The sequence below is a fragment of the Trichosurus vulpecula genome, chromosome 1 (assembly GCF_011100635.1).
Source record: "Trichosurus vulpecula isolate mTriVul1 chromosome 1, mTriVul1.pri, whole genome shotgun sequence".
Taxonomy (NCBI): domain Eukaryota; kingdom Metazoa; phylum Chordata; class Mammalia; order Diprotodontia; family Phalangeridae; genus Trichosurus; species Trichosurus vulpecula.
In genome coordinates, this window is record NC_050573.1 from 66,185,431 (window position 1) to 66,206,156 (window position 20,726).

Here is a 20,726-nt window from a genome sequence, read left to right on the forward strand (position 1 = left end):
ACAACATCATATAATTATAGTAATAATAAAAATAGAAAAACTAGCAATAAAATATGCATATAGATATTTAGGTTGTTAGTCCCCTTTAAATATATTTTATTTGATCATCACAAAATCTATGTAATATGGGGTTTATTATCAACATTTCATTGATTCAGAAACTCAGGCTGAGATAGGTTAAGTGACTTGCCCAGAGATGCAAAGCTAGTAAGTATGAAAACCTATATTCAAACCCAAAACTTTCTAAACAAAACACCTCTATCCACTACACCAAATTCCTCCCAAAGATGATTTAGAATGATTAAAAAAATTATTGATACTTTATGAATTGAATTGATTTAAATAGAATTATCACAGAAGTTTGATTAGTTGAACAAATGTTCAATGTTGAGCTTTGTAACGGTAATATAAATTTGACAAATGCTGAGAACACCCATGCTGTAGCACAGCCCCAGGGGCGGAGGAGAATTCCAGCAGCCAGACCACTCCTCCCCAACACCTCAGGAAACCAGAGACCATAGCACACAAAGCCAGTAAACAGGCCAACAGTTCCCAGCACAAGAAGCTAGGGACAGAGCCCCCTGGGCCCAGAAGCAGAGATCCACTTTAAAAGCCATGAAAAAGATTACCAACATGAAGAAGCAATCCAGAAAACCGAGGACTATTGATTCTTTTTATGGAGACAGGGAAGATCAAAATAATATTAACACTATACCCACATTTGAAACCTCAAAAGGGAATGTGAACTGATCTCAGGCCCAAAAAGCATTCCTGGAAGACTCAAAGAGGATTTTAAAAACCAAATTAAAGAGATAAAAGAAAAAAAGGAAAAAATTCACTAGTGAGAAAAAAATCATTAAAAAGTCAAATTGCTGAAATGGTTAAGGAGGTTCAGAACTAAATGGAGAGAATGAATCCTTGAAAAGTAAAATTAACCAAATGGAAAAGGAGGTCCAGAAGCTAAATGAAGAAAATAATACATTAAAAATTGGAATTGGACAAGTAGAAGCTAAAGACTCTATGAGGCATCAAGAAGCAGTCAAACAAAATCTAAAGAATTAAAAAAGAAAAGAAAATGTGAAACATCAGATTGGAAAAACAACTGATCTGGAAAATAGATCCAGGAGAGACAATCTAAGAATTATTGGCCTATTGGAAAGGCAGGATGAAAAAAAAGAGCCTGGATAGTATCTTCCAAGAAATCATGAAGGATAGTTGCCCTGAGGTCCTAGAACCAGAGGGTAAAATAGTCATCAAAAGAGTCCACCAATCACCCCATGAAAGAGATCCCAAATTGAAAACTCCAAGGAATATTGTAGCCAAATTCCAGAATTATCAGGAAAAGGAGAAAATACTGCAAGCAAACAAAAAGAATCAATTCAAATATCGGGGTACTGTAGTCAGGATCACGCAGGATCTTGCAGCTTCTAAAAGACAGGAAGAAGTGGAATATGATATTCTGAAAGGCAAAGGAGCTTGGACTACAATCAAGGATCAACTACCCAGAAAAACTCAGCATAATTTTTCAGGCAAGGAGATGGACATTCAGTGAAATAAGGGAATTCCAGACTTTCCAGACGAAAAGGCCAGAGCTCAACAGAAAATTTGATCTTCAAATACAAAATTCAAGAGAGACATAAAAAGGTAAACAGGAGTGAAAAACCTTGTTATTCAATAAGGGCAAATTGTTTACATCCTTATATAGGATTATACTGTTTTATAAGATGGCAGGATGGTGATCTCTCGTGAGGTGGGGAGTAATGTATTACAGATGGTGATGATATGCTAGGTTCGTAAATCATTGACTGGAATGTCTATGTAACTCAACAACTAATGTCTTATGTAAAATTATGATATCAATGTATTATGTAATGTAATAGTTTTATGTATTTAAGATATGCTATTCCTAGATTAATTTATAGTAATAATATAATTTCATGTATTTAGTAAATTTAAATAGTTAGGACCTCAGGGCAACTATCCTTCATGGTAGAATGAATCCTTGAAAAGTAAAATTAACCAAATGGAAAAGGAGGTCCAGAAGCTAAATGAAGAAAATAATACATTAAAAATTGGAATTGGGCAAGTAGAAGCTAAAGACTCTATGAGGCATCATGTCATGTAATTTATGCTTTTCTACCACCTCCTTACCTCTTCTCCTAGCACCATCTCTTTACATCCATTAATCATAAGATATTTTAATGCACAATTACATACCTATATAAACCCTTAGCATATAAGACCCTACATAACATCTAAGCATATAAGCTTATATGCTTGAGGAAAATATATTAATGTACTATATACTTGTATGTCTTGTACAATACATTTATATTCTTAAGTCATGGATGTGGGGTTTTTGGTACTGTACGGGTTTGTTTAATGGATATGCAAAATATCTCATGATTAATGGATTTCATATATATATATATATATACATATACATGTGTATATGTATATATGTCAGTCTTGAGAATATCACAGTTATTACCACAATTGAAAGGGATATACATAGACTGGGGGTGTCAGTATAAGGTAACTGATATGATTATAAAAAACATAATTAATGGATGTAAAGAGATGGTGCTAGGAGAAGAGGTAAGGAGGTGGTAGAAAAGCATAAATTACATGAACTCTCCCATAAAACAGAGGCAGGTAGCAGAATGGATTACAGACAACAAGGCTACAATATGTTGTTTATAAGAAACACATTTGAAACAAGGGGATAAACACAGGGTAAAGGTAAAAGAATAGAATATATTATGCTTCAGCTAAAGTAAAAAAAAAAAGCAGGGATAGCAATCCTAATCTCAGACAAAGCAAAAGCAAAGATAGATCTACATGAAAGTGATTAGAAAGGACACTATATCCTGCTAAAAGGCACCGTAGACAACGAAGCAATATCATTATTTAACATAGGCACCAAGTGGTATAGCATACAAATACTTAGAGGAAACGTTAAGGGAGTTACAGGAAGAAATAGACAGCAAAACTATACTAGTGGGGGACCTTAATCTCCCCCTCTATGAACTTGATAAATCTAACCTCAAAATAAAGAAGAAAGAAGTTGAGGTGAATAGAATTTCAGAAAAGGTAGATATGATAGACCTCTGGAGAAAACTAAGTGGGTTAGAAAGGAATATATCTTTTCCTCAGCCATACATGGCACATACTCAAAAACTGATTATGTACTAGGGCATAAAATCTTCACAGTCCACTGGAGAAAGGCAGAAATAGTCAATGGATCATTTTTAGATCATGATGCAATAAAAATTATTTTTAATAAAGGACCATGGAAAGATAAACTAAACATTGATTGGAAACTAAATAATCTAATCCTAAAGAATGAGTGGGTCAAAGAACAAATCATAGAAACAATAACTTCATTCAAGAGAATGACAATAATGAGACAACATATCAAAACTTATGTGATACAGCAAAAGCAATTCTCTTTTTTTCTTTTTCTTTTTGGCAGGGCAATTGGGGTTAAGTGACCTGCCCAAGGTCACACAGCTAGTACATGTGTCAAGTGTCTAAGGCTGGATTTGAACTCAGGTCCTCCTGACTCCCGGGCCAGTGCTCTACTCACTGTGCCACCTAGCTGCCCCAACGAAAGCAATTCTTAAAGAAGGCTTTATATCTCTAAATGCTTAGACAAATAAAATAGGGGAAAAGGAGATCAATGAACTGGGCATGCAACTGAAAAAGCCAGAAAAAGAACAAATTGAAAATCCCCAATTAAATATCAAATTAGAAATACTGAAAACCAAAGGAGAGATTAATAAAATTGAAATCAAGAAAACTATTGAACTAATACATAAAAGTAAGAGCTGCTTTTATAAAAAAAAACAAACAATAAAATTGATAAACCTTTGGTCATTTTGATTTTAAAAAAGAAAGAAGAAAACCCAATTACCAGTATCAAAAATGAAAAGGGTGAATTCACCTCCAATAAAGAGGAAATTAAAACAATAATTAGGAATTATTTTGCCCAATTGTGTGCCCACAAATGTGACAACCTGAGGGAAATGAATGAATATATAGAAAAATATAAATTTTGCAGGTTGACAGAAGAGGAAGTAAAATACCTAAATAGCCCCATCTCAGAAAAAGAAATTGAGCAAGCCATCAATGAACTTCCTAGGAAAAAATCTCCAGGACCAGGTGGTTTTCCATGTGAATTCTATCAAAAATTTAAAGAAGAATTAATTCCCATACTTTATAGACTATTTGGGAAAATAGGCAAAGAAGGAGTCCTACCAAATTTTTTATGACACAAATATGGCACTAATACCTATAGCAGAAAGAGTCAAAACAGAGAAAGAAAATTATAGACCAATTTCCCTAATGAACATTGATGCAAAATTTTTAAATAAAATGTTAGCAAAAAGATTGCAGCAACTTATCATGAGAATAATACACAATGACCAGGTGAGATTTATTCCAAGAATGCAAGGCTGGTTCAATATTAGGAAAACTATCAGCATAATTGATCATATCAACAACAAAACTAGCAGAAACCATATGATTATCTCAATAGATACAGAAAAAGGTTTTGACAAAACACAACACTCATTGCTATTAAAAACACTAGAAAGAGTAGAAAAATGGAGTCTTCCTTAAAATTGTAAGTAGCATCTACCTAAAAACATCAGCAAGCATTATATGTAAAGGGGATAAGCTAGATGCATAACCAATAAGATCAGGGATAAAACAAGGGTGTCCATTATCACCCCCATTATTCAATTTGGTACTAGAAATGTTAGCTTTAGCAGTAAGAGAAGAAAAAGAAATTAAAAGAATTAGAATAGGCAAAGAAGAAAATAAATTATCACTCTTTGCAGATGATATGATGATTTACTTAGAGAATCCTAGAGAATCAAGTAAAAAACTACTTGAAATAGTAAACAACTTTAGCAAAGTTGCAGGATATAAAATAAGCCCACATAAATCATTGGCATTTCTATATATTACTAACAAGGCCCAACAACAAAAGATAGAAAGAGAAATTTCATTTAAAATATCTGTACACATTATAAAATATTTGTGAGTCTATCTCCCAAAACAAACCCAAGAACTATATGAACACAATTACAAAACACTTTTCACATAAATAAAGCCAGATCTAAATAATTGAAAAAATATCAGTTGCTCATGATTAGGGCAAGTTAACATGATAAAAAATGATAGTTATACCTAAATTAATTTACTTATTCAGTGCCATGCCAATCAAACTATCAAAATTAGTTTATAGAACTAGAAAAAATAATAAGAAAACTTAAACTCATCAAAAAGATCCAGAATGTCAAGGGAATTAATGAAAAGATATTCTAGGGAAGACAGCCTTGCCATACCAGATGTTAAATTGTATTATAAAGCAGCAATCACCAAAACTTCTTGGTACTGGAGAAGAAATAGAGGGGTAGATCAATAGATTGGATTAGGTACACAAGACACAGTAGTCAGTGACTATCATAACCTACTGTTTGATAAACCCTAAGACACCAGCTTCTGGGATAAGAATTCACTATTTAAAAAAAAACTACTGGGAAAACTGGAACATAGTATGGCAGAAACTGGGCATAGACCAATGTCTGACACCGTACTACCTGTGTGTCCTGAGTCAAGTGACATAACTTCTTGTGCCTCAGTGTCTTCATCTAAAATGAGGACTAAAAATGGCACTTACCTCACAAAAGTTTTTGAGGATTAAATTAATATATTAAAGTAACATTACATTAATATTAATTAAATAATATTTGTAAACTACTTTGCAAAATACCAAGCACTATATAAAGCTAACTACCATAATGACTACCATGGAATCAGGAGATTATATAGTTCCTAATGCTTGTACGTACCACTGAGTCTGCATTTCACTGTCTTCTCTGCAAAAATAGTATTAGATATTTTATCAAATGCTCCTTCCTACAACCTACAAAAACTATCACTTCCATGGCTTTTAAAAAGTCTGATTTATGTATTGGTATAACTACCCAACATGTCTAGACTACGTTTTATTTAAAATTTCTGCATGTCCTTGGTGTCAAATACAGGGCTCTGCTCATAGCATTTGTACATTAAATGTTTGTTGAAATGCATTGAGTCCCCAAGTTTCTGAATGAGAATTTGGGTTCAGTGGGCAGTGTTCTGAACCTAGGCAGAAAGTCCTGAGTTTAAATCTGGTCTAAAACAAGGATGACTCTGGGCAATTCATTTAGCTGCTTTCTGCCTCAGTTTCTTCATCTGTAAAATGGGACTAACAATTAAAGCTCCCTCCTAGTATTGTTGCAAGGATCAAATGAAACACTATTTATAAAATGCTTTCTTAAAGTACTATAAAATTCTAGCTATTATTATTGATATTAAGTATTCTATAAGTTAGACTCATAAGCTGAGACAGAAAGCAGTTAAGTAATTGCCCAGAGTCACATAGCTAAATAAGTGTCTAGAGTAGGATACATTTCCCTGACTCCAAGTCTAGTGGGTTTTTTTTTATTCGTGCGTAAGTTGTATTTAAGCGAGGCAGAGTTGCACAAAGTCGTCGGCCTCACTTTCTCCACCAGAGTCATCACAGTGCAGTGCCAAGACAGAATCAGGACAACTGGGGATGGCTCAAGATGCAGGGGATGACCTTGGCATCTTCTATGTCTAACCAAGCTCTAAGCACTCCACAGTGCCTGCTTCAGCTGCCTTCATGGCCATTGGAACAAATTGTTCTCATCTGCCCATTCCACCAGGGGAAGTCTTCATATTCTTGGGGTAGATACCACCCTAACTCACCAATGTGTTTGAGACCCCTTGGTTACCCTCAACCTCATTCAGTCCATCTGCCAAAATGGTTTACCAGAGTGTGGCCGCTGCACATGCCCCAGCCTGTTGGAGCCACATGTGAGATTTGGGTAGAACAGGTGGACACCAAAGGTGGAAAGAAACCCTGGAAAGGACTAGGCAGCCATCACACCAAAGGTACCAGTCCTCCCTGAACACACCCTACACTCCTGAGTGTTCTACTCTCAATGCCTCCAGGCTACCTGAGTAAATTAATCAGAATTGGTAAGCGATAATAAAAAACTTGCATCACCCACTGCACCCGGACTATTGTTATGGAACACTTCTTACAGGAACCTTCTGCCTCCACTGATAATCATGACCTTAATGATAATAGCACACGACCAACAAAGATGGAAGACTGTCGCTTTCTCTGATCTTCACGAACTATCAGAGCTCTCCAAAATTGAAATTATGCTCTAAAGATAAACCAACTTTAGTAAACTAAGGCCAAACTCAAGCTCAACCAGTGCCCTATTCTCCACCATGCTACCAGCAACTAGCTTGACATCTTATGGATTTGCAGCAAAACTCAATCCCACATTCCAGTCCCCTCTCTTTCTTTCTGGTGCTAAGGAGATACAGGTCCAAGGTGTGGAAGTTTGCTTGGGCCTCTGTAGCCTGTGCCATGACATTTTCCTATGCTACAAAAGATCTCTGTAAGAGGGCAGAGAAAACCAAGAGAACAAAGAAAGACAAGTGTCTGGGCTTGAAATAGAACACAACTCAGTTTTCCAATACCCTCAGAGATCAAAACTCCAATTGAAAGAAATCAACCCCCACTGCAGTAGCATTAGTATGGAAATGCTCTGTACTTCAGAGCCAGAGAACTGTGGAATACAGGGAATGGGAAAAGACAATGCATGAGGGGCTGAGTAGGCTGTGTGGTGTTCTACTAAGCCTGAAGAAAAGAACCCAGCATTCCACAAAACCTACTTCTGTCACCTCAAAGTCGATTTAGGGTAGAGACCTAAGTCAGTCAACTGTGAATTGCCCAGGGTGGGAAGAGGCTATGATGCTTTGAGATCTAGCTCGTAAGAAAAATCACTGCTGTGCTGAAAGAGCAGTGGGGGCAAGAAGGAACCAGCACACACTTAGTGAGTGAAGAAGCAGCGGGGCAGAAATCCCCTGGCTGTGGGCACTTACAGGAGGTTGGACATTTGGTTTTGGTTCCAGACTAAAGGGGAGAACTGAATATCTGGGGCAAGAGGCACCATTTCCCATACCCCAGGACTAGAGATGATCACAAAAATCAAGCTATTACCACAAAAAAAATGCACAGGCAAAGGAGAAAGAATCCAATCACAGAAACATATTACAGGAATAGAGATGACCAGGGTTCATCTTCAGAGGATATTGAAGTAAAGAAACCCCCAATGAGTAATGCCAGATGGTCACTGCCCGAAAAGAATTTATAGAAGATCTTTAAAAAGATTTTAAAAATCAAATGATAGAAATGGAGGAAAAACTAAAAAAATAAAAATAATCCAAGAAGAACCAGAAGGGTATGAAAGGAAGGTCAACCAATTAGAAAAGGACATCCAGAATCTCAAGGAGGAAAATGATGCCTTGAAAACTAGAATTGGGCAAAGTGAAGCCAGTGAAATTATAAAAGATTAAGAAATAATTAACAAAACATGAATAATGAAAAAATAGAAGAGAAAGTGAAACATCTTATAAGAAAAACAACAGATTTTGAGAATAAATCAATAAGATAAAATATAAAAATAATTGGACTAACTGAAAGTTATCAAAAAAATAATCTTGATACAATAATAGAAGAAAGAATTAAAGAAAATTGTTCTGAAGCATTAGAACAAGGCCAGGAAATAGAAATAGAAAAAAAAAATCCATCGAACTCCACTTAAAAGAGATCCTAGGAGGGAAACTCATAGGAATATCATAGTCAAATTCTGAAACCCCCAGCTCAAGGATAAAAATATTAAAAGCATCAGGATTAAAACAATTTAAATATGATGGTGCCACAATTAGAATTATGCAAGACCTAGCAGCAGAGACATTAAAAGACTGCAAGTCTTGGAACACAATATATCAAAGAGCAAAAGATTTGGGGCTCCAGCCAAAAATATAATACCCTGCAAATTTAAGTATTATCTTGAATTTTAGAAAATGGACTTTTGATAAACTCTCAGACTTTCAAGACGTTGTTTAAAAAAATCCTAAACTTAATAGAATATTTGGCATACAAGAACGAAGAGAAACATAAGGTACGTACCAAAGACTGACCATAAGGGATTCATAAGAACAGACTGTTTACCTTTTATATAATGTAAAATTTCTCTCTAAGATTCTTATTAATAATTGGCCAGCTCATAAGAAAGAGTGGGGTAAACCTGATGATGATATGAATTTAAAAAGTAAAACCATTTAGAAAGAGCTAAAAAGAGTAACTATTGTATAGAAAAGAAGTGAAAGAGGAAGAAAGGGTACAGAGGAATTAGATGGGGTGGAGGGCTGGTAGTTCTGGTAACCTACTTTCATCAGGAATGGGTTTAAGAAGGAACAATACATATATATTTAGAAGAATATAAAAGTCTTCTAAATTTAGAAGAAATAAATTGGTAGGGGTATAAAGAGGGGAGAGGACAAGGGTGGGATTTTTAGAGGGGAGAATGAGGGAATAGGTAAAAGGGGAGTATAGAAGGGTGTTTTGATTTATGGGAATGGGAAGATAGGGGAGGGATCCTTGGAAGGGGGTAGGCAAGTAATAGGAGGGCAAGGTAGTCAGTAGAAGTAAAGTAGAGGAATCAGGAGGAGTAGGACACAAGAAATACCCACAAATATAAAAACAAAGATCAGGGGTTGAGTATGTTTGGGAAAGTATATATCTACATATATATGTGTGTATATATATATATATATATATACACATATGTATATATGTATACATGTATATGTGTATGTATATATCTACAGCTACAGAGAAACATATCTAAACTTTATTGTAGCCTTCAGGGGTGAGGTGGGGGGAGGAAAAAAAAGAACAAAGTAAAAAGTGCCCAGTAGAGAACAGAAGAAAACTCACAAGGAAGCAAAGATGGACAATTCTCAACAGAGTATGTGTTATTGATCATGTAGGCTTTCTTGAAATGAAAATCTATTGTTATATATTTTGAATCCTCTCTCACATTCTGCTATACACACAACATCCTTTTTTTCTTTCTTAATTGGTATTTAAATTTCAATATTTAAGTTTATGCTATATTTTGGTCCTTTTCTCTATACTGCATTTGTGTTTTGGCCCTTGTGTATAAAATTAAATTAAATTTTAAAAAAAATTTAAAAAAGAAAATTATAGACAAATTTCTGGATTTTAAATAAAATACTAGCAAAGAGATTACAGCAAAAATTGCAAAGATCATACATTATGACCAAGAGCAATTAATACCAGGATTACAGGGTTGGTTCAATATTAGAAAAAACTATCAGCATGATTGACCATCTCAACAACAAAACCAAAAGAAATCATATGATTATCTCAATAGATGCAGAAAAAAATCTTTGAAAAAATACAGCACTTACACCTATTAAAAGCACTAGAGAATATAGGAATAAAAAGAGCTTTTCTTAAAATGATAAGAAGTATCTATCTAAAAGCATGAGTAAGCATTATCTATAATGGGGATAAGCTAGAAGTCTTCCCAATAGGACCAAAGGTGAAGCAAGGATGCCCATGATAACCACTATTATTTAAAATTGTACTAGAAATACTAGCTATAGCAATAAGAGAAGAAAAAGAAATTGAAAGGAATGTCAAAAATTATTTTAATGCGATTGGAGAAAATAAAATATCATAAGAAATTAAATACAATTAATAAGAAAAAGAGTCTGTTTACTTTCTAAGGAAAATCATTTCTTTAAGATAATGTCCATTCTGTGTACATATGTCCATGGGGTTGATAAAAAGTATCTGAGTGGGATTTGTGTTGTCCTGGAACATAGAAGAGAGAAAGAGAGCCTCTTTCTAAATCTCCAGGAATTTCTTTGGCTGAAAGCTTGAGACAAGCCAAAGAGATTTTTATTTAAAGCATATTTTTAACCTCTATCAAAGCAGAGAAGAGCAAGGGGTTGTCAATCTAGACTGAATGAACTAAGCAGTGGACTTCTGGAAGGAAGGAGGATTTGTCATAGGAGAAGTTTTTTCTCTAAGCCCCCTCTGAGGTAGCTGACCTTGGATACATCTTCCATTCTATTACTCTTTCAGTGCAGGTTTGAAAGATCTTCATTCTTCCCCATTCTCACAAAGGGGTGGAATGCAGATCAGTGACTGAGGGGAAAGTCACTCCCAGGGAGGCACTTAACAGAAGGAGTTGGGACAAAGTCCTACTATTCCAAAGAAGATGGTGAAGGAAGAAAGGAAGGAGGGAGGGGAGAGAGAGAGGGGGGGGGAGGGAGAGAGAGAGATAGGGAGAGACAGAGAGAGACAGAGAAACAGAGAGACAGAGAGAGAGAGAGAGAGAGAGAGAGAGAGAGAGAGAGAGAAACAGAAACAGAGAGAGAGACACAGAGATAGAACCTAATTTTCCTCTTCAGCCAAACATTCCAGCTCCCAGCAACTCTGGAAGTTACATTTTTTTCTTGTGAAATTCTGGTAATTTCCACTGCCTTTGTCCTACCTTGTGGATATTCTTTACAGTATCTACATTAGTGTACATGTATAGGTAGTTTTCTCCCTTCATCTTCACTTTAAAACTCATTTGATTAGATTGGCAAATCTTCAGGAAAATAGATTTTTAACATTTCAAATAAATTCAATTCAACAGACATTTAGTAAAATTCACTATGTGCAAGACACTGTACTAGATGCTTTGAGATACAAAGACAAAAACAAAGTCTTTCCTTCTGTAATTCATATTGCACAGGGACGATACAAGATATACACTGGTAGGTAAATACATAGCATATACAAAGTAATACAATGCATGCCGAAGAGCTCTTCATTTCCACATTTTTCACCTGGTCCAGAAATTCAAATTCTATTCTCAGACAGCACCTTCTTAAATTCCTACTTCTTTCCAATATCAGCACCTCTCTTCTGAAATTCAGGCCTGCAATCACGGGCTACAAGGAAAACATCACCTGTATTTAGTCCCATCTCAGATTTTCTAATTCTTAGCAACTGTTTCCTAATTCTTTCAGGCAGTTAGATTCGTGCCAACGTGAATCTCAAGCACTGTATAGAAATCAATGGTTTCTACGGATCTTGGAAAGTTCTCCCTCATGTCCTGGATCTATTCTCTGGGGAGATAGATCTCTCTATTGGGAGAGAATGTGACATAGAGAATTCTCTTAGCAGGAAGTGACCAAATGTATCAATTTGCCTCTTTGGCTTCTGACTCTTCCTGGATGACTTCTCATTTGACAGTGCCCATGCATCCATATTTTGGGGGAGAAGTTGTTTTTCCCTCTTAGAGAATCCAGCTTCCTTTTTCTCAGAAGAAACATATATCTCTTAATGATCTACAAGTGTTCTTATTTCTTTCCTTTATGGCATTTTCCCCCACATTTAACCTCCTCACATGTCAATATTTCTTTGCCCCTTCACATGCATTTTTTTACTTCTTTTTAAAACTGAATTTCCCTTTCCTTTTGAGAGGAACATATCATTACCCCTAATATTCAACAGAGTGGAGATGCACCTTTAAGGCTCTTTTCCTTCTTTTCTATGAGTCAGACAAACCTGCACTTTGAGTATAGATCACAGTTATCTGTTTTTGGCAGAAAGAGAATTGTGGTACACCGTTCAGGTCTCTGCAGATTTCTGTGTGTTCTCCATATCCCTTGGAAGCAAGATTTTGAATCCTTTACAATTCTTCTACCAATTCTTGTAGAACCTTGGTACCAATCCATGGAGAACATATCAATGAGAGATGACCATAAATAATGGCCTGGACTATTTTATGAAGTAGTAGTAGTAAGCTCCTTGTCACTAGAAGAAGACAAATAGGATTTAGAGCTAAAAGATTTCTTGGAGATCATGTAGTAAAACTTCCTGGTTTTACAAATGAGGAAAGTAGAGCTAAGAAGGGTAAGGGACTTGGCCAAGATCACTAACTAATAAATAATAGAGTTCAATCTGATTTGGTGGAGAGACCACGCACAAGATCCCAACTGTCTGTTCTCCATTGCTCTTTTCTTTCTTAAATTCTATAGTACTTTATAGTGTATAGTATGTTTTTCCATACATTATTTCATTTGATCCATAGACAGGACAGAACAGTTCCCATAATCCCTATCATACGAATGAAAATATTGAGACTCAGAGGCATTAAGTGACTTGCCCAAGGCACATAGGTTATGACCCAGAAATTAAAATCAAGGTCTACTAATTATATATCTAATGCTTATTTAGAAAAAGCAGATGTTATAATAAAGCACATTGTGGAAAACAAGATGGCAACATTATAGAAAGTCCATAAACTCAGTGCCAGGAAGGAAAACAGTCTGAGCAATAGTAAAAGAGATCATACAGCTAGGAAAACATTACCCTCAACTATAATCTTTGGACTGTCTTGACCTTCAGAGGTTGGATTCAAGGTTTCTGCCTCCTAGACTTTTGACTTTAAATATCAATGCCACATTCTGGGGCTAGATACAGACCTCATCAATGAGAGGGGGAAATTTTGCTAATAACTCTCCTCATGGCATCTTTTATATCCTTGTTCCTCATGCTGTAGATGAAGGGGTTCAACATGGGAGTGATCACAGAATACATCACTGAGGCAACTGAGGCCTTCCAGGAGGAGTGGGTAGCTGAGGAAGTCAGATATACTCCAAGTCCAGTGCCATAGAATAATGAAACCACAGAGAGGTGAGACCCACAGGTAGAAAAGGCCTTATATTTCCCCCCAGGAGATGGGACTCTCAATAAGGAGGAACATATCTGAACATAAGAGAAAAGGATCCCTGTGAGGGGGAGAACACCAAGCAGGACATTTTCAAAATAGACTAAGATGTCATTAATAAGGGTATCAGAACAAGAGAGCTTTGTGACCTGTCTAATATCACAGAAAAAATGAGGAAGTTCACGTTCACTACAGAAGGACAGCCGTGTCAACAGTAAAGTGTGAAGAGTGGAGTTTAGAAGACAAATAGCCATTGAGATCAGAACCAGGAGACAACAAATCCATGGATTCATTATGGTGACATAGTGCAGAGGGTGACAGATGGCCACAAAACGGTCATAGGCCATGACAGTGAGGAGAAAACTATCTAAAAAACCAAAAACCATGAAAAAATACATTTGGGTAAGGCATCCAGCATAGGAAATAATGTTACTGTGTGTTAGGATATTCAGCAGCATCTTGGGGACTGTAGTGGATACCAGACAAAGATCAACAAAGGACAGATTAGAAAGGAAGAAGTACATTGGGGTGTGGAGATGAGAGTCAGAGGCAATGGTCAACATGATGATAAGGTTTCCAACCACAGTGACCACATATATACACAGGAAGAGCCCAAAGAGGGGAAGTTGCTGCTCTGGCTTCTCAGAAAGTCCCAGGAGGAGGAATTCTGACACATATGTTTGGTTTTCTGGTCCCATGCATCTGGTGTATCTACAAGGAAAAAGATGTGGTTAGAGTCTAAAATGGAAATACAGTTACTTCACACTTTTGTAACAGAAAGAAAACTAGATTTGGACTCAGAAGACTCAAGTTTAAATTCCAGTTCTACCACTTAATGCCTGTGTGATCTTAGGCAATTCACTCCCACTTTATTAGACTCAAATTCCTCATATGTAAAATAAAGTTGGACTAGGTCGTCTAGCTTCTTTCCAGGTCTCACATCCCAGGAAACTCCACTAACCATACTTAGAACTTAGTAAATTATGAATGAAATGAAACATCTCTTCTGAATAACAATATTCATTGAAGTTCAAAATGTCCTGTGAGTTAAACATTAAATACAGAACAATAAAAAAACAAGAACATGGAACAGAGAAATAATTTCAATTTGGAGGGAGAGATAATTTTTTTCAATTCAACAAATGGTAGGAATAAATTGGGGCCAAATATATGTGCTTGCCTATATAAAGGTAAAAACATCTATAAAATAAAAACATTGAAATAAAAGAAAAAGGAACAATGAATTGGAGAAAGTATTTACAGTAGTTGTGACAGGAAAAAGACATTTAAAATATATAAGGAATTCAGTTTTTAAAATCACAGAGGAAATTTGATCACCAACGGATAAATGCTCAAAAGATGTGATCAGTTTTCAAAATCTAATCATTGAAATAATGCTCAATTTTACTAAAAATCAAAAAGATGCAAAAAATATTTTAAAGATATATCACCCATGAAATTGGGTGAAAATAATCAAAAGAAACAAAACCCAGCACTGATTGTTTGCCGGGCAGGAGGGGCAGGGATAGGTACACTCATTCAGTGAAGATGGAATTGCAAAGTTCTAAAATCTTTCTGAACAGAAATCTGTCATTGAATAATAAAAGGTCAAAAATAAACACTCTCTGATCCAATAACTCCATTTTGGACTATATCATGAAAGCATTAAAAATGCATTGGTTCAAGGACTCTCATACCAAAATTACATGTAAATGAAAGAAAAAAACATTGAGACAAGTCTGCAATGTGGGAATAATTAGTTTGTTATACATTACTGTTGCTACAAAATGTAATGCAATTTAAATCAATTTTAAAGAATATTAACTATTATAGAAATACCCTTATGAAATACCGTTATGAAATTTTTGACCTTGCAGACCTTCTGAAAGGGTCTTGGGGATCCCCAGCTATATCCAGAATGCACTTTGGTAATTATTGGTTTAAAAAAGGGGCAAAATCCAAGAACTCTGGCATCTGAAAAGCTCAAGTGATCAAAAGGCAGAGCCATGAGCCCAGAACACGCTAGTTATGAACATTCTAAAAGAAAAGTGAATATAAAAGAATGGACAAAGAATCCTGATAAGGACATTGAGGAAGTGAATAAAAAATTACTATGATACTTTATACGTTGAAATTTTTATTTTAAATGTAAATAGCTGCTAATCAAGTTTAGTTGGTTCTGTTGTTATTTTATTTTTTAAAAAAAATACGTATAACCACAGATGACCAACTGAGAAACACTTGGCTGCTCTGATCAATACAATAATACAGGACAATTCCAAAGGATTCATGATGAAAAATGTTACACACCTCTATAGAGGGAAAACTGATGAACTGAGTACAAACTGAAGTTTAATGTTCTCTATTTTTCTTGCATTTTTAAAAAATATAACTAATATGAGATGTGTAAAGCTGAAATAATATTGCTTTCCTTCTCAGTGGCTGTGGGAGTGAGATAGTTTGGAATTCAAAATTTAAAAAGAAAAGAATGTTAAAAAAATAAATAATAAATAAAAAATTTTAGTGTCTGAGCAGAACCAATTTCAATAATCTGCAGAGGAATCCCAGTTATGGGAGAGAGGGACAGAAAAGTAGGGGGTGGGCAGCTTGCCCTGCAGTGACAACAATTCCAGGACTGAGAGATGAGAGAGCAGGTCATTTGAGGCAATTTTATTCACTGTCTCAAGGCAAAAAGTTAGGCAAGTGCCAGAGGGAAGAGGTAAACCCAAGATCCAGAAGTCAATATCAGCATTGCTTCAGTGTTTGGTCCAGGGGAACAAATCAAGACAAGTATGGTCTAAGGCAATAGTCTTCAAACACTTTGGTTTCAGGACCCCTTTATGTTCTTAAAAATTATTGACAACCCTAAAAAAGCTTTTGATTCATATCTATCAATATTTTCTGTGTTAGTAATTGAGATTATTAAATATTTAAAATATTTATTAATTCAATTACTTATAATAAACCCATTACAAGGTGGCTAAGTGGCAAAGCGGATAAAGTGCTAGGCCTGGAGTCAGAAAGATCTGAGTTCAAATCTAGCTTCAGACACTCATTAGCTATGTGACCCTGGGCAAATCATTTAAGCCTGTTTGCCTCAGTTTCCTCATCTGTAAAATGATCTAGAGAAGGAAATTGCAAGCCATTGTAGTATGTTTGCCAAGAAAACCTCAAAAGGAGTCATGGAGGATCGGATGTACCTGAAGTGACTGAACAACAAAAACCCACTACATATTAACTTAAATAACATATTCTAGTAAAAAAAAATAATAACTATATTCTCCCAAACAAAAATTTATGGATAAGAATAGCATCATTTTACATTTTTGCAAATGTGAATTTTAAATTAATTTTGTATCACCAGTGAAAACATCAATGATTTACTCCAGGATAACTCAATGAGATTCAAAAAAGTTTTTCAACATGTTACATATTTCAGCACCAATTTTGTTTGTTGCCAGACATTCATATAAAGTCATTGTTCAATTATTAGTTGATGTTGATGCCAGATGAATATAAGCAAAACAGCATGTCTAGCAACATCTGCAGATTTATCTATTTGTACAATTCAGCAGATGAGATACTGAGTCTTCGTATTTACAGCTATATCTTAATTCAAAGGTCATATATACTTTGGAAAAGACTTCTGCAAACATGAAAGAATGAGAAAGGCTAGTAATATCTTGGTATTATTACATAAATATTTTTGACCTTGCAGACCTTCTGAAAGGGTCTTGGGGATCCCCAGCTATATCCAGAACACACTTTGGTAATTATTGGTCTAAAATAGGGGCAAAACCCAAGAACTCTGGCATCTGAAAAGCTTGAACTCATACAAGAGAAATATTTTCCAATAAGATTTGTTCAACATATTCACTATACTGATGTTTTCAGAATACAGAAAAATATCAATGTATGTTGTTACAAGAATGCAGGTTTTGACTCAAGATAAGGGAAAATCCCCCAACAATCAGATTTATGCAAAAATAAAATGGCATACCTGGGGAGACAGTAAGTTTCCTATCCCTCAAGTACTTTCAGAAGAGATTAAAAATAGCCACTTATCTATGGAATCGATATTCATCCAGTTTTTCTAATCCAGCTTTTAAGGCTCAAAATCTTGTTATCTTTAGGTATTTCAATTCTCTCACTTCCTACATCCAATCAAATTCCAAGTACTTTTGATTTTATGTCCAAAACATCTACCATCCACTTTTTCTTCTTTATTCCCATTTTAATTATCTTAGAACAAACTCTCACTACCATCAATGTGTACTCTTGAAGCCTCTAGAGAAAACCCCTCAACATACTGAAAAATAGTGGCATAAATGGCAAACAGAAAAGAGTAGGGTTTCCATTCAGGGTTCTAGAGGCAACGTTGGTCTTTCAAGCCTCCACAAGAGGTTGTGTTGCCATCTTATTAAGACAGCAACAACTTCAAGGAAGAGATATTGTGTTAATTTGGAACTTGTGGTATGTCATATTCATGGAGTAAATTCAGCACCATGATCAGAAATCTGAACTATTCCTATACAAAGACTCAGAGCATCTCAGAATTGGAAAAGTGTTAAGTAGTTATTAAATTCAATCTCTACCAAGACAAGAAATCCCCCTTGCGACCTCTCAGAAAATGAGTTAGGAATCTTCCGCTTTAAGATCTCCTGTAGTGGTGAATACACTACCTCACAAGTCACACCATCTCTGGACAGCTCTAGAAAATTTTTATTTATATCAGGGACAAGTCTCACTGTTTGCAGCTTCATTGAATCTCAGCCTCTCAGGTCCAGATCATCTAGCCAAATGTCCATCCAATGCAATAACATCCTCCAGTGACATCTCTGTTAAGTGCATACTCTTCTTTGAGCATTTGCAGCAATTTTCTGAGGCATCTCTTTCATAAATTCATAAATTTTATATATCTTGAAGGAGCCTCAAACATTATCTACCTAGCACAGTTCTTACTTATAGAGATAAAAAAAGATACTGAGACAACAAGATAAGGAAGGAATGGGCAAGGTAACAAAGGGTAGAAAAAGACAATATAGTAGATAGATGTAATGGGGAGAGAGGTGGCATTAATTTATGGTGAAATGTCCCACCTAAATTGAATCAAACTTGAAATTGCTACATATACCATGCAGTACTTATTTACAACTCCTATATAAACATCTTTATTATAGAATCCTAGCTATAGAGATCCATTGACAAACTATGTCTATAATCTAAAGACTATATTAGCTAAATTTGAAGCAGATAATCACCAGGTTGGCTACTGGGTGGGGAATCTTTTTGGCCACAGCAGTTCCTCAAAAGTGTATATTACTCATAGAGGGATTATCATCTATGGCCATGGAGGGCATAGCCTCACTGATAAATTCCTGGACCTGTTAGTAATGGAAGAACACAAGGAATTTATATGCTTTTACTTTCAAACAATAAGAGAGAACTTTGGTGCTATTGTTGGCCTGAGTTCAAAGAACAAAGAGGATACCAGTGGGTATCAATAAGTATGGGGGAAAACAGCAAATTAAAAAGATCAGAAATTGTCAGAGAGAATATTCTCCTTGGGGAGATGATTGAAAATATAGGACTGAAGGCACAGAGAATATACTATTCTTCTAGATATCAAATTCCAGTTTCCAGGAAGCCAGGGACAGTGAAAATTGCACCTTCTACAGGAAGCCTTTCCCAATTCCTCTTAATCCAATTGCTCTCCTTTTGATTATTTACTATTTATTCTGTAGATAGCATGTTTTCTGCATAGTTATTTCTTGCATGCATCTTTATATTATGAGCCCCTCAAGGATAAGAAATGTCTTTTACCTTTCTTTGTATGCACAGCACTAGTGCCTAGCACACAGTAGGCACTTACTGAATGCTTATTGCCTGACCTATTAGTAGATGTATAAACCTTCCAGACAGTATTACAAGATGATGGGGTAATACTTTTAGATTTGAAAGAAACAGAGATTATCTAGCCTCATCACAAAAAGAAACTGAGGTTCGGAAGTGACAAGTCCTTGATGACAAAGGTGACTATGCATAGCACATAGTAAGCACATTTAATAATTGCTTGTTGACTGACTGTGAGGGAGACACAATATACTAACAAAGGTGTCTACAGGTTTGTACTCTTTAAGGAATGCAGCAAGAGGTACTTCAGTGCTTCTGTGACTGAACTCTGTGCCATCTTCTATAATGGAGGGCAGAGTAAGCACCAATCTCATCCAAAAGGCAAAGCAACACCCAGTGTGCTCCACCTAGGTTGTGAATATGGTAATCAGTGAGAATCCTTGGCTAGAATAGGCAATGTGGGTATAGGAAAGAAAAGTTCACCCAATGAAAAACAACTCTACAGTGTAAAACGGCCTTAAAGCACAAATAGATTATCAGAGCTGGGAAAGACCTTAGAACATACAATGTCAAAAAGAATATAGAATGTCTGATCTACCTTATCTAATACCCCCATTTTATAAAGAAACTGAGATCAGGTGGGGGAGGAAAATTACTTGTCCAAAGTCACAAAATTGTTGTTCAACCTTCGTTCTTGAAGAGGAGCAATGACATCATGAAGATATCTTCACTTGCCCATTAATTGGATTGAAATGAGGCAGAACTGCACAAAGTCCTCAGCCTCACTCTCTCCTCCAGGCTCATCAAAGGCCAGTGGCAAGACAAAAGTCAAGATGAATTGTGATGGCCCAGAATGCAGTGGTGACCTTAGCCTTTCTAAATTAAGGTCTTTGCCAGGTCTCAGTTTGTCTGAAGAAAATCCCATTTCATGACTAAGGGCTACATAAGAATTAAGACAAAAGATGTCCTAATTTACCACCACAAAAATATCATTTTTGGAAGAGAATATCCTCAAAGTTTCTGACCAGAACAGAAAACAATTGATATTTACACTCATTCTAAGGCATCAAAACCCAAAACATGAGCCACAGAGGCTTGGGCTGGATGTTATTATTGGCCATTCAATGAAAGTCAGAATTTGGACTTGGGTTTGGGTTTAAAGGCATAGTCAAGCAT

The 20,726-nt window shown here is 35.7% G+C and overlaps 2 protein-coding genes across 2 annotated transcripts in view; one reads left to right on the top strand and one right to left on the bottom strand.

Moving 5' to 3' along the window:
• The window catches only part of LOC118830320 (olfactory receptor 7A17-like), a 57,592-nt gene that overhangs the window by 16,025 nt on the left and 20,841 nt on the right, over positions 1 to 20,726 (top strand). The window lies entirely within an intron of this gene.
• LOC118847593 (olfactory receptor 7A10-like) lies at positions 13,457 to 14,395 on the bottom strand. Its single transcript, XM_036756137.1, has one exon. The coding sequence runs from the start codon at positions 14,393 to 14,395 to the stop codon at positions 13,457 to 13,459; it is 939 nt and encodes a 312-aa protein (XP_036612032.1).